This window comes from Geotrypetes seraphini, chromosome 3, assembly GCF_902459505.1.
Source record: "Geotrypetes seraphini chromosome 3, aGeoSer1.1, whole genome shotgun sequence".
In the NCBI taxonomy this organism is placed as follows: domain Eukaryota; kingdom Metazoa; phylum Chordata; class Amphibia; order Gymnophiona; family Dermophiidae; genus Geotrypetes; species Geotrypetes seraphini.
Genome location: NC_047086.1, coordinates 43,471,734 through 43,487,280, shown reverse-complemented (window position 1 = coordinate 43,487,280; position 15,547 = coordinate 43,471,734). Strand labels below are relative to the sequence as shown.

At 40.9% G+C, this 15,547-nt stretch overlaps 1 protein-coding gene across 3 annotated transcripts in view; it reads left to right on the top strand.

The window, feature by feature from the left end:
- The window catches only part of TTK (TTK protein kinase), a 184,222-nt gene that overhangs the window by 131,041 nt on the left and 37,634 nt on the right, over window positions 1-15,547 (top strand). For all 3 annotated transcript variants that reach the window (XM_033938823.1, XM_033938822.1, XM_033938824.1), the window contains 2 exons: window positions 8,061-8,237; window positions 13,188-13,278. In XM_033938823.1, the coding sequence (XP_033794714.1) occupies window positions 8,061-8,237; window positions 13,188-13,278 (268 nt within the window). The remainder of the gene's footprint in view (window positions 1-8,060; window positions 8,238-13,187; window positions 13,279-15,547) is intronic.

Genomic DNA, 15,547 nt, shown 5'->3' with positions numbered 1-15,547 from the left:
CAGTAGCATCCATTCCGTTTATTGTAAAAATTATGGAGGGATTGGTACACACCCAACTGATGGATTATCTGGATCAGTTCTCTCTCCTACATGAAACTCAATCCGGTTTTAGACCGTTATTCAGTACTGAGACAGTAATTGCGGCTATTTTAGACAATCTGCACCTACTGTTTAGTAAGGGCCTTAATGCCCTGGTTATGCAATTCGATATGAGTTCTGCCTTTGATCTAGTAGACCACGAGAAACTGCTGCAATGCCTAGATGCCATTGGTATCAGGGACGAGGTGCTGAATTGGTTCCGTGGCTTCCTTATGTCCCGCACTTATCAAGTACGTTTAAATTATGAACTTTCAGATACCTGGAGCAATCCATCCAGTGTGCCACAAGGGTCTCCGCTATCTCCATTGCTCTTCAACGTCTACATGTCCTCACTAGGCACGCAGCTAACCCAGTTAGGGATAAAACTATTTAGTTATGCAGATGATTTTACGATCATCATCCCATTCGTTAAGTCTATCTCTGAAACTATTCCTAAAGCTTCAGAAGCCATAAATGTGATGGAGCACTGGATAACAACCTTTAGGCTCAAACTTAATTCAGAAAAGACAACTTTCTTTGTTGCTTCGCCACATCCGCTTGACACCAAATCACCACTATGTATCAATAATCTTAATTATCCTATCCAACCTACCATAAAGATACTAGGTGTAACTTTGGATCAGTGCCTAACCATGAGAGACCAGGTGGACTCCTTGATCAGAAAGGGATTTTTCACTCTCTGGAAACTCAGATCCATTAAAGCTTATTTCGATACAGCGGCATTCAGAACCCTAGTCCAATCCCTCGTACTGAGTCTACTTGACTACTGTAACATCGCCTATTTAGCAATTTCCCAAAAGAACATGCTGCGTTTACAATTGATGCAAAATGCAGCGGTCAAACTGATCTTTGGGCTGAGGAAGTTTGACCACAAGACACCCTACTACTGGCAGCTGCATTGGCTGCCAATGGAGGCGCGCATAAAGTTTAAATTTGCCTGCTTCTGCTTCAAATATATAATTGACCTTTTCGTCTTCTCAGCCAACAGACACAAGAGAAGCTCACATTCCAACTTCGTTTCCCCCCAGTGAGAGGTTGTAAACTGAAAAAACACCATGAACATCTTCTCTCGCACCAAGCAGCATCATGGGGTAAAGACCTACAACAATTGCTTTCACCCACTACTTATGAGGAATTTAGGAAATGTCTGAAAACACACCTGTTCCTAAAGTATCTAGACAACTGATCCTCTCTTCTCTCTCCCCTCTATAGCGATTAACTTATTCTATTGATCACTCTCTCCTCAAAAATGGATTTCCTGTCCTATTAACCCTCTTTCTTCCTCCCCTCTTAAAGTCAATCAATTTGTACCTTTGCTTAATCTTTGTAAACCGCATAGAACTTCACGGTATTGCGGCATATAAGCTGTTATTATTATTATTATTCCTGCCTCTTTGTCTCGCATCTTGAAGTTCTTGCAGGATAGGTGCCTTGTCCGGTCTTCCCTCCGGGTTCAGCTTGTGACTTTGTCTGCGTTTCATGGTTTGCATGGCCGTCTGTTCTGGCCTGGGATCTCAATCTGGTTCTGTCCGTGCTCATGCACCCTCTTTTTGAGCCTCTGGGTTACTGCATGTTGAAGGACCTTACACTTAAGGCGGTCTTCCTGGTGGCCATTACTTCTGCGAGATGTGATTCCGAGCTGTAGGCTTTTTTTTGTAGGCCGCCCTTCCTGGAGTTTTCAAGGGAGCGCGTAGTGCTGCAGCCAGTTCCTTCCTTTCTGCTGAAGTTGGTTTCGCCTTTTCATGTCAACCAGTCCGTGGTCCTCCTAGTTTTGGGTAGTCGGGAGGGCTCTTTGGAGCAGAGGCAGTTGCGCATGTTGGATATGTGCCGGGTCCTTCGCTCTTATGTTCAGCAGACTCAGGGGTTCCAGAAATTGGATCTTCTTTTTGTCTTCTTAGAGGGTACTTATAAGGGGGATGGTGCTTCCAAGGCCATCATTATGTGCTGGATCAAGGAGACTATTGTTTCAGCATATCTTCTTCAAAAGAAGTCTGTTCCAGAATTTCTCAAGGTTCATTCTACTCAGGGTCAGGCTGCTTCTTGGGCTGAGTCTTCTCTGATGCCTCCGGTAGATATCTGTAAAGTGGCGGTCTGGTCTTCTCTCCATTCCTTTGTGCGACGCTACCGTGTGGATGTTCAGGCACATCGGGATGCGGTGTTCGGGGTGCGCATGCTTCTGGCGGCCCTTTTGGGGGTCCCACCCATGATGGGTACTGCTTTCGTACATCCCATCAGTGAGCTGTGCCGGTCTGGAGAGACGCTTAAGAAGGAGAAATTAGGTTCTTACCTGCTAATTTTCTTTTAGTCTTTCCAGACCGGCACAGCCCCCACCCTGTCTGTTTTCTTTTGAGATTCGCATGAAAAGTGTGTTTTTTTTCTATGGGATCTCGTGGTTTTGATAGGTTAGGGGAGATTAAAAGAACAACGGCTTTTGGCTTGGCTGGCGTAGCTGGTGAGCTGTAGAGATGTTTCTGAAGGTTCTATCCTATTCAGTTTCCAACAGTATTTCTCTGTTAGTTATTACTTCTCTGGGGGGTTTTGTTGCTGTTCTTATTCACAGTTATTAGTTTCTTAGTTCTGCTTGGCTATTCGACAGACTGATTGTACTTGGAACTGCACAGCCCATTTGTACTTCAGCCAAATGTTTATGTCTGTCTCTACCTGCTGTTCATGGTGAGCTATTACCCATCAGTGAAATGTGCCGGTCTGGAGAGACTAAAAGAAAGAAAATAAGCAAGTAAGAAACTCATTTCTTCATCTTCTCTCATCCTCCAAACCCACTACCTGCTCCTCTGATCCAATTCCCACTCACCTACTCTGTGCTATCTCACCCTCTGTCATCCCACCTATCTGTCACATCCTCAACCTATTGCACTCCACTGCAACTGTCCCTGATGCCTTAACACATGCCGTTGTAACACCCCTCCTCAATAAACCCTCACTGGACCCCCACGTGTCCCTTCAACTATCGCCCCATCTCCCTCCTCTTCTTCTTATCCAAGCTACTTGAATGTGCTGTTCACCGCCATTGCCTGGACCTCCTCTCATCCCATGCTATTCTGGATCTGCTTCAGTCAGGCTTTTGCCCGCTACATTCCACGGAAATTGCCCTTACTTTAGTTTCCAATGTCCTGCTCTTGGCCCGATCCAAAGACCTCTATTCTATCCTCATCCATCTTGATCTGTCTGCCGCCTTTGATACTGTTGGTCACCGCCTACTTCTTGATACGCTGTCCTTGTTGGGATTTCAGGGTTCTGCCCTCTCCTGGTTTTCTTCTTCTCTCTCCCATTGCACTTTCAGTGTATGCAGTGGTGGTTCCTCCTCCACAATCTTTCCACTATTGATTGGTATACCTCAAGGCTCTGTCCTGGGACCATTCCTTTTCGCAATCTACAATTGCTCACTTGGAGTGCTGATCTCCTTCCATAGCTTCCAATATCACCTCTATGCTGATGACTCCCAGACCTCTCTGCACCAAATATCTCTACTGAAACCCAGACCAGAGTCTCAGCCTGCCTGTCCGACATTGCCATCTGGATGTCTCATTGCCATCTTAAATTGAATATAGCTAAAACAGAGTTGCTAATTTTCCTGCCTAAACCCAACTCTCCGCTTCCCTCGTTCTCTGTCTCTGACAACATATTCATCCTTCCTGTGTTGTCTGCTCGTAATCTCAGGGTCATCTTTGACTCCTCTCTCTCATTCACCGCCCAGATACAACATATCGCTAAAACTTGCTGCTTCTTCCTTTATAATATTACCAAAATCTGCCTCTTCGTCTCTGAGCAGACTACCAAAACGCTTATCCACGCCCTCATCACCTGTCACTTAGACTACTCAACTTGCTACTCTCAGGCCTTCCGCTTAGCCATCTCACTCCCCTCCAATCCAACCAGAATTCGGCCTCACAACTCATATTCCGGGAGAGCCGCTTTGCTCATGTTACCCCTGTTCTAAAGTCACTTCATTGGCTTCCCATCCGTTTCCAAATACAGTTCAATCTCCTCTTACTGACCTACAAATTCACTCACTCAGCTGCCCCTCATTATGTCTCTTCACTTATCTCCTCCTATGATCCCACCCTCCACCGAGCTCCACTTGAAAGGTCACTTGGACACACAAAGTCAGAGGCGTGAAGAAAGTACAAGAAATTTATTACGGTATATCGGACTCTAGTGCAGTTAATAGCCTGCCTACTAGAGTGTCAGAAACAGGAAATACACGGACTTTTATGCCCTTTTTGCAAACTAATATATGCAAAAACTACAATTTTCATTTGTTACTTCTATAACTTTTCTACAATTATTATTGGTCCTAAGCTCACACTAGCAGGTCACTTATCTAACTCTTACAGTTAGAAATGTTAAATGTACAGAAGGGCAGGGTACATCATGGCTCAAACTCTTATCTATTCAGCTTACAATGTGGTAAGGTGGGGACATACATTTTAGGCAGATGAGGTCAATAGATTGTACACTTTCTTCAGCTATGTAGATCAGAGCAATATTTTAAACAACAGTTAACCATTTCATGACCCTACACACTCAGCTGGTAAGTCCCTCCTATTTTTGCCCTTTTCTTCAACTGCCAACTCCAGACACCATCCCTTCTGCTTCGCTGCGCCTTATGCTTGGAACAAGCTGCCCGAATTCCAATGGCAGGTTCTGTCTCTGACAGTGTTCAAGGTCCAGTTAAAAGCCCATCTCTTTGAGAGTGCTTTTGACTCCTTTCACCTTGGATTCTGCATCCCCAACCCTATATGTCATGTCATGTCTGTCTGTCCAAGTTAGATTGTAAGCTCTTCCAAGCATGGACCGTCTATAAATGTCAAAATGTACAGTGCTGTTTATGCCTTTCGGCAATATATAAGTGATTAGTAGTAGTAAATGCATTATCCTGGCAGCTTGGGAATCCCATGTGTGAGAATATTATACCTGCTTGTGCTCAGAGAAAGATAAGTTACCTACTTGTAGCAGGTGTTCTCTGAGGATAGCATTACATTACATTAGTGATTTCTATTCCGCCAATGCCTTGCGGTTCAAGGCGGATTACATCAAAGTTAACAAGAATTACATTAAAAGTTTGCAGAAACAGCATAAGCCATGTCATAATATTTACTTAAGAAGTACCAAAGAGTTGTCGAGATCTTAAGGTGATAAATGTTTGGTAAAGAATTACCAAAGAGAAGTCGAGATCTTAAAGAGATAAGTATTGGATAAATTAGAAGCATTTTAGACTATGTTGGGTAGATAGAAGAACATTAGAGAGTATTAACGGTATAGAGAGGGTTGGGGGGGAGGGGGTTGGGTAGGGACTGGTCGTGCTAGATGGGTTTTATGTATTTTTTGAAGAGTATGGTTTTAATATCTTTCTTGAAGGTTTTGTAGCTTGTGGTCGATGATAACAGTGGTGATTTGTCTGTCCAGTTTAGCTGCTTTGGAGGCTATTAGGTTGTCATATAGTTTTTTTTGTTTGACATTTTTGGATGATGGGTGTGTGAATAGTGAGTGGGTTCCCCTATGCCTTGGTTAGTCGGTTATTCCAATAGGTTGGACTTTAATAGCCTTGAAAAGTAGGCAGTAGAATTTGAAGTGTACTCTTGCTTGTATTGGAAGCCAGTGTGAGTCATGGTATACCTCTATGATATGGTCATATTTTTTCAGTGAGTAGACGAGTCTCAGGGCTGTATTTTGCATTGTTTGTAATTGTTTTATCATGTTTTATCAGCAGATATATATTCTCACAATCCGCCCACCTTCTACCCTGTTTCCCTGAAATTAAGACCTATCCCGAAAATAAGCCCTAGCATGATTTTTAAAGATGCTCCTAATATAAGCCCTATCCCGAAAATAAACCCTAGTTAAGATCAACCCCCGAAGTTCCCCCCAAATGTCACTGACACTCCCTGACTCTGTCCCTGACACTAATTCTGCCTGATTTGCTGAAAAAATCGGACTTGTCAATTCAGCAACTTCCACCCCTTTTTTCTTTAGGAGGCCTTGGAGTGGAGGTATGTCAGTCTCATGGTGGGAGGGTCAGTGGGGTTCTGATGCACAAGGGGATGGGTGAGAGGGGAGGAATGATGCTACACATGGGGGATGGGGGAGAAAAGAAAGAGGAAGAATTGGGATAGAGGAGAGGAAGGGAGAGATGATTGTTGTACATGAAAAAAATAAGATATCCCCGAAAATAAGCCATAGTGCGTTTTTTGGACCCCAAATTAATATAAGACACTGTCTTATTTTTGGTGAAACATGGTAGTTGGTTTCTTAGCTTTGTTACTGAACAGCAGGTCCCATGAGCCAACATCAGGTGGGAAAGCACCAGCAAGCGTGTGATAAGGGCAGTGCTTTAAAATTTAAAGTGACAATACACTTGGTATCTGTCCATTACGGGTTCCATGGATGGCAGCGTCCACATGTGAGAATTATATACCTGCTGTCCTCGGAGAACACCTAATACAGGTAAGTAACTTTGCTTTATACAAACATATCAAATGGAATAAAATAATCAGACTAAGAATTCTTTATGCCAGCTAAATTATCTGAAGAAGTGTTTCATTTTTATTGTGGAGGGGTGGTTGTTGGAAACATAAATTATGGAAGGAAGAATTAAAAATTACTTGTATAACAGCAATAAGCAAACCTGCTAGTCCAGCAGTCTCAAGCCCGCGGGCCGCATGTGGCTCTCCAGGTTTTATTTGCGACCCGCGGTCTGGACGCGATCAACAGCATTTCTCTTCCCCTTTCCCTTCCTTTTGGAGCAGCAGTGTGTCTGGCTGGCTCGTTCTGTTCAAAGCCGCGGGTTGGCGGCTCCTCGCGCTATCCACTCCTGCATCAGAAGCTTCTCTGACGTCACAACATCAGAGAGGCTTCAGATGCAGGCGCGGATCTCGCAAGGAACCGCCACCCACGGCTTTGAATGGAACGAGCCGGCCAGACACACTGCTGTTCCACAAGGAAGAGAACGGAAGGGGAGGGGAAAGAGAAATGCTTCTGCTACATAGGAAAGGGGGACCCTAGGGAAATGCTGCTGCTGTACAGGGAGAGGGAGGGAAAGGGGAAGAGAAATGCCTCTGCTGCACAGGAAAGGGGGAAAGGAAATGCTGCTTCTGTTGCTGCTGCACCAATTGGTGAAAGAGAGGGAAGGAAGGAGAAGGGAGAGGAGAGGAACAAGAGAAGAAGCCAAGTTCATGGGAGGGAGGGAAGGAAAGGAGATATCAGACCATGGAGGGAGAGTGAGAGATGCCAGGGCATGGGGGAAGGGAAGGAGACAGATGCCAGACCAGGGGAAAGGAAGGAAAGAGATGCCAGATCATGGAAATAGGATGGAAGAAGAGAGAGATAGGAAGGGAAGGTAAGACATGGAAACGTAGATTTTGAAAAGAAAGTAGAAAAATTGAACATTAAGTTAATGCCAAAGATGGATGCAAGGCAGAAAGTGAAGACGGAGAGAAAAACAGTCAAAGGACAAGAAGGCCCTGGAAACATAGTTGAAAACACAGAAAAATAAAGTCACCAGACAACAAAGGTAGGGAAAATTATTTTATTTTCAATATAGTGATTGAAATGTGCCAGTTTTGAGAAAGAAAAGATATTAAACTTTAAATGTGAGTGCTGCAGAAAAATAGAGTACTTGGACGGCCGCAGAAGAAATAATGTCTTATTAAAGAAATGACAATTTTGCATAAGGTAAAACTCTTTATAGTTTATATATCTTTCCTTTTAACTGTTAAAGGAAAGTTTTATAAACTATAAAGAGTTTTACCTCATGCAAAATTGTCATTTCTTTAATAAGACATTAACTATTTTTTCTGCGGCCCTCCAAGTACCTACAAATCCAAAATGTGGCCCCGCAAAGGGTTTGAGTTTGAGACCACTGTGCTAGTCCTATAAAGTAGGCTTCACGCTCTTAAAGAAAATTACTTTTATGTATAACAGTGACTCTTTTTTCCTCCTAGATAAGTTGCAAAAGTGATGTGTGGTCTCTGGGCTGCATATTATATTATATGACATATGGGAGGACTCCATTTCAACACATCACAAATCATTTCTCAAAACTACAAACAATAATTAATCCTGGTTATGAAATAGAATTCCCTGATATTCCAGAAAAAGATCTCCTGGATGTACTTAAGGTAACTTTACTTTTGAGGAACTCATTACAGTTTTATTTTAAAAGTTTAAGGCTCAAGTTTTTTTATAGCCTGTTATACAAAGCCGCGCTAGCGGCTTAAACATCTATGGGCTTCGGGTTTGTTACCGCGCAGCAGCTGCTAGTGCGACTTTGTAAAACAGGCCCTGAGTGTACCACTATTCATAATAAAACAGCATAGTGGTTAACAAAATAATTTAAAAGGGAAAAGAACTCAAAATAAAGATAGCAACATTCATGCCATTAAAACCCCCCGCAATAACTAAATTTAAACAGGCATTCCAAAATAGAATAAAACACAGTCTGCAGCCACCCAGACCAAGAAGCATTCAACAAAGATCTCCAAATATACATATCTAATGGGTCTGAAGAGCTGTTTAAATTTGGGAAATGAAAGTTCCAGTCAGAGTGCAGATGGTAAAAAAATTCAATAAAGTCGGAGCAATGAACCCTCGAAGGAAAATGTCATGTGTTCAAGTTGAACGAGAATTCGAAGAATTCTGTCTTTTAAATTTTCAATTCCTCGTTTGGCAGCACCATGTCTATTAAATTTCTAGAGGAAAGAATAAGGCTAACAGTGGGCATGCTAATAATTTTATTTCTTGTACAATCCCATCTCATGAGATTTCTTGTAGGGAGTCTCATTTATATATTTTGGATCTTCCCGTCTTACCTCAGGACTGCCCTCTGACTTCTAGTTGTCTTCCTATAAGTGAGACAGTAGGAGCTAGTCTTTTCTGCTCGTGTTTATTTTTCCTCTCATTTGAGTATTCACATTCTTCGTGCTACAGAGGATCCCCGAGGGGACAGCTCTGGCTGTGGAAAATCGCAGACTTTACGAGTAAAGTCTGCTTCCAGGGGGTTGGCTGCTTTGCAGTGCACCTTCCTGGACAGCCTGCTTTCAATCAAATCTCTGTTGGTTCATTTAGACTGAGGAAGACAAAATTGTCAGCCTTGCTTGGAGTGTTCATAGCATTTTTTTTTATTTTTGAGCCTTATAACACAATTCCATCAAGAACAAAAAGAAACAAACACAACAAATGTTTTATTTATATACCGTTTATATCCTAAGTGGTTTACATTCAGGTACTTTATCAAATTTCCCCATCTGTCCCGGTGGGCTCAAACTCTTTACCTGGGGCAATTAGGGGATTAAGTGACTTGCCCAGGGTCACAAGAAGCAGCGAGGGATTTGAACCCATCGCCTCAGGGTGCTGAGGCTGTAGCTCTAACCCCTGCACCACACATTCCCTAAGTTACACGGCTGCTTGGCCACACATCTCTTTTGAAAACCCCATGCTGCAATTTATCATATCACTGTACCAGAAAACCATTGGACTCATGACACAGGATGGTGGAGAATGAAGAGGTAGTGATCAGCTAAGAAATTCTAGTTCCAAATTACAAAAAGCAGAATAGTTCTTCTGGAGAAAGCTAGTGGAGAGTGTACTGGTGGAAGAGAGTGCTGTACTTTCTAGTGGCAGCCCACTTAACTGAACTTGGGCATTGCATTAAAAATACTGATTAATAAGAGTTAGGAGTAGTTGCAGATAGTCCTAGCTAAAAGGCTTGCTGTTGAATGATGGGAAACATTCATGCAGGGCTGTGCCTGCATCATGTATGTTTTCCATCATCCAACAACTGCTTTTAACATGGGGGAGGATGTATTATGAAGAACTTGGAGCTCAGATGGTATAAAATTGAAGAAAAGATTACAATAATGAGCCACCTTTAAAGTTTTTGCCCTTTCTTTGTCCACTATAGGGTACTTGCTCACTTGATCAGATATTTCAGATATTTAGCATAATTCCACAGTGTGCCAAACTATTAATATACCACACATCGATCCAGCAATATTCAGTCATGTCCGGATACAAACTGAATATGAATAAGACACTGGTCATGCCTCTTAACTGCCCAGAAATTAAGCCTGTTGTGGAAACGTTTGGAGTACAATGGTCCGCCACAAAAATGAAATACTTAGGAGTCTTTTTTGGACCCTCCTTAGAAGAAACTACACAACTCAATATTGAATACTTGCTACAGATTGCTCGACACACAACATCAGTTTGGTCTCCACTAAACCTCTCTTGGTGGGGCAGATTGGAGTCGGTGCGCATGATGATTGTTCCAAAAATTAATTACGTACTGAACATGCTGCCGTTTTTCTTGCCTCGCTCCTTCTACAACAACTTAGACTCTATCCTCACACAATTCATTTGGAATAAGAAGCAGCCTCGTATCGCTCTTAAAAAATTGAAATTGACAAAGGAAGAGGGTGGGGTGAACTTCCCTGATTTTTATAAATACCACAGTGCCTTTATCATTCGACAATGGATTCATGGGCACATTGACACCAGACCTATGGATAGGCCAGGATGGATTGACATGGAAAATTCTTTGTATGGCGTGATCCGCCTGAAATTCCTGCCTGGCCACACTCTATCTCGCCTGGATAAAGATGATTGCATTCTTCTGTCGTATAAATCTGCACTTCAGGGCCTTGAATCCACCATGTCTCACAGGTGGGAACAATCTGCTCGCCTTCCGATTTGGAACAATCACAGGTTTCTGATCCAGTCTGAATCTTTCCTTTGGCTCCTGTGGCGACAGAAGGGCATTGAGACAGTTGGGGATTTGACGAGTGCCAAGGGGTGGATGTCTTTTCAAGAGCTGTCTGCTACTTGGGGTCTTCCCAAAACTCAGCTCTACGCTTGGTTTCAGCTCAATCATTGCTTACGTGCTGCTATTCCGGATCTGCAGTCTCTGGCTGAGAAACCGAGCCTAAGTTCTTATTTGGAAAAACCTACAGTACTCACCAGCAAAGCCTCATTCTGGTATAAGTTGATCCAATCGACCCCTGCTAAAGAACCTCTGTCCTCTGAAATAAAATGGCAGCATGTGTTGAACTTACCTTCTGACGCCATTGATTGGAGCACCGTCTGGCTAACCATACATAAATCCATCAGATCTGCTTCGGTGCTACAGTCCATTTTCTTTCTGATGCATCGTGCTGTCTGGACTCCCACCTTATCTTACAGAATAGATCCCTCCTCTTCATCTAAATGTTGGTCTTGTGACAGTGTTGATGGCTCCTTGGAACATTTGTTGTTCAACTGTAAACACCTTGTTATTTACTGGAATAAAGTATGGGATACTATTTGTACTATTTTAGATATCTCTGAACCAATAACCATCAGAATTCTGATTTTAATGTCTCACGGACTGACCTTGCCTATAGATAAACACAAAGGACACCTTCTGACTATTATGTTGTCTCTAGCGATCCAAAATGTTTTATTTTGCTGGAAAAATCTAGATAAGGTTGAATACCATGCTTGGTGGAACACTGTATGCCTTCATGGTAAATATGAACAGGTGCTAGCTGAAAAAAGGAATGCCCTTGGCAAATATAAATCTGTTTGGTCTCCCATACAACATTACTGTTCGAATGTATAAATTTGAATTAGCTCTTTTTATCAAGTATATATATTCCTTGCGAAATGATGACCTGCTTGTATGTCATACTATTGCATAGCCAACAGTTTAATGACTGATGTCTCCCCACCTCTATAATAACTATTGGTGTTCAATTTTTTCACATTTTTTAACGGGTTTCAGACATGCCATTATTGTACGCCCACATTTTTTGGCGATACAAAATCTTCCTTAGTGGCTATGGCTGTTGGCTTCTTCATTCACCCATGTTTTTAATACGTTTTTTTAATATATATACGTTTTTTTGTCCTAAATTCTTAAAGTGCATGATATCCTCATAAATATTTGTGAATAAAAGTATTCTTGCTATAAAATTCAACTTATCTTAAGCATTCTTTAGTTCCTTTATAGGATCAAATATCGGGTAGGGGCTTGTCACATCGACATGTTTCGCCGTGAAGGCTTTATCAAGATATATACCCCTAGAAGAACAAAAGAAAACATAATAAATCCCATTGTTTTTCACACAAAACATCATCTTTTCTTAACTTTAAGGGGACCAGCTAGTATAATACTTTCAAAACTATGCGCTCACCCTTTTTTTTGTTTGTTTTAACCGACCATCCCGATGTCAAAGTTTTTCTGCTCTACCATCTTTGGTAGAGCAGAAAAACTTTGACATCGGGATGGTCGGTTAAAACAAACAAAAAAAAGGGTGAGCGCATAGTTTTGAAAGTATTATACTAGCTGGTCCCCTTAAAGTTAAGAAAAGATGATGTTTTGTGTGAAAAACAATGGGATTTATTATGTTTTCTTTTGTTCTTCTAGGGGTATATATCTTGATAAAGCCTTCACGGCGAAACATGTCGATGTGACAAGCCCCTACCCGATATTTGATCCTATAAAGGAACTAAAGAATGCTTAAGATAAGTTGAATTTTATAGCAAGAATACTTTTATTCACAAATATTTATGAGGATATCATGCACTTTAAGAATTTAGGACAAAAAAAACGTATATATATAAAAAAAACGTATTAAAAACATGGGTGAATGAAGAAGCCAACAGCCATAGCCACTAAGGAAGATTTTGTATCGCCAAAAAATGTGGGCGTACAATAATGGCATGTCTGAAACCCGTTAAAAAATGTGAAAAAATTGAACACCAATAGTTATTATAGAGGTGGGGAGACATCAGTCATTAAACTGTTGGATATAGAAAGGTGACTGATGTAAAGAGAACAGACTGTGATATATACTATTGCATAGCTGCATACTAGAAGCACGACGTCAACGTTTATGTTCTATGTGCTTGGACCATGTACTTTGTAATTATTTTTCTGTTTGTTTTCCTTTGTATTGTGTTTTGGTTTTTTTTTGGAAACTTAATAAAAAACTTTGAACTCTAATATACCACACTTTTTTTTGTTGTTGTTGCTTAGTCCAGTATTGTGAGTTGGTTATCACGTGCCAACTATTGTTTTCTTTTGGTCATAGAAATGTTTGGTGAGGAATTACAAACAGAGAATATCTATTCCTGAACTCTTGGTGCATCCTTATGTGCAAATCCAACCTCATTCACAACCAGGTAAATGCTTGTTTTCCTGTTCTTTTTTTTTTTTTTGCATTCTCTAGTGATCAGCATTACATGTAGGACTTAAGAGCTTTCCTATGATGTTTTTGAACATATAACAGAGTGTACCATAGACGTGTACCACTTCATTTTCTTCTTAATTTATCAGAGGAAAAAAATGTCAACACTGGGCTAATATTGCTGCTGCTATTTGGTTTATTGTTCAGGGGCAGGGTATTTTTTTTGTTTTTTTTCAGACATTGCTCTAGACCAGTAGTCTCAAACTCAAACCCTTTACAGAGTCACATTTTGGAATTGTAGATACTTGGAGGGCCTCAGAAAAAATAATGTCTTATTAAAGAAATGACAGTTTTGCATGAGGTAAAACTCTTTATAGTTTATAAATCTTTCCTTTTGGCTGTCTTAATAATAATATTGTAATATATAGTTAAAGAGGCATCAAGAAACTGTTTTATTTTACTTTTGTGATTATGATAAACATACCGAGGGCCTCAAAATAATACCTGGTGGGCCGCATGTGACCCCCCCCCCCCAGGCCGCGAGTTTGAGACCACTGCTATAGATAGTATAAAAAACAATGTCTTATGATGAAATTTTGCTTTTCTGTGTGACCTATCAGCCTGTCCACTGAACAGACAACTGATACTGAGATGTAACTATTAAGGGCTTAGAATAGGTGTGTTTGAGAACTAAAATTTTTGAAAAGAAAGGTTGTTGGAGGCGTGGCTTGGAGGTGCACGCGAATGGTCGGGTGAAGAGGGAGCTCCCGATGAATACAGACATTTTTATCTTAAAATAGTATCAGATAATATAAAATTGTCATTTTTATCAAACTAATAAGCTACAATGGCCACGGGGAAGCAAAGCAAAACTGACTCTGCGATGACAAATGCTGGAAGTGTGAAGAGATCGAAACCAGAGCCAGTAACACCATCGAAAAGTCCGTTACCAAAAGATAGCAAATGGGAAGAGGAAATTTTCAAAGAAATCAAAGCAATTAAAGAAATTGTTTTGTCAAACTCAAGAAAATTAAATGATTTACAAGAGAAAGTATCTACACTAAATAGGAGAATGGAGATATTGGAAATAAAAGTAAACCAACTGGAAAAGAACGTGGAGAGGTTTGAAATTGAAAGGAAGCAGTTTAAAGAGGACAGAGAGAAAATAGTCTTCCTTACCAAGGAGCTGGAGGACTGCTTGAACAGGATGAGAAGGTCTAATTTGAGAATATTAGGTGTACCAGAAGGGGTGGAGAAAGGGAACCCAATTTCCTTTTTAGAAAATTTCATAATGAAAGTCCTGCCTTTTAAATCAAAACATCCAATTGAGATTGAACATGCGCACAGGGTGCCTATCAGAAGACCTGATAAATTTGTTGGTCCTCTCCCGCTAATTTTTAAACTTTTAAGATATCAGCACGCCCTATAGATCATTCGGCTAGCAAAGGAGAATCAAAACCTGCAGTGCCAAGATGCCAGGATCCATATTGTACCGGATTTTGCTAAATCCACGGCAGAGAGGAGGAAACAGTTTTTAGATTTAAGACCTTCGTTAAGAGAAATTGGAGCTAAGTACGGACTACTGTATCTAGCCGTCATGAAAATAACAGTGGATAATAAAACATTTAGCTTTGACAATCCTGAGAAGCTAAATAAGTTTTTAAGTCAAAAGGAACAACCTATGAAAAAAAAAAGGAACAACCTATGAATGAGTGAAGCTGTGAGGTTTGATTTGATCCATTTTTGACTTTTCTTTTACTTTAATTCAACAGTTATTTTTAGTATAATTATATGAGTTGGATTTTTCAATGTTATTTGACTTGTAACGGTGAAAGAACCTTCTAAGTTCGACTTGGGGATATGGAATGCTTTCTGAGTTCTAAAATCAATATGTATGGTCTTATTATGCAGTGGTTATAAATTTCTGGAAGAGAAACACTAGCATTCACCTTTTTCGTATGCCTGGGACCAGCAGGGATTGGCGATATATGTTGATGTTTAGAGGGAGTTATTATGCAGTCATGAATTTGATGAAGGATTTGCAGAGGGAAAAATTTAAAGGAGCAACGAAAACAGAATTCAGTGCAGATATAAAGACTTTTGTTGATAGCTAATCCCAGCTAAGAAGATGCCTCGATTGTAATATGGCTGGTGAATTCAACCCCATAAACTGCCGATCTGCCTGGGGGAACTTAGCCCAGTGAGCATACGTTTCTAAGGTTCATTTAGCACGCAAAACAATGAAAGATTTTGCCTTTGGCCCA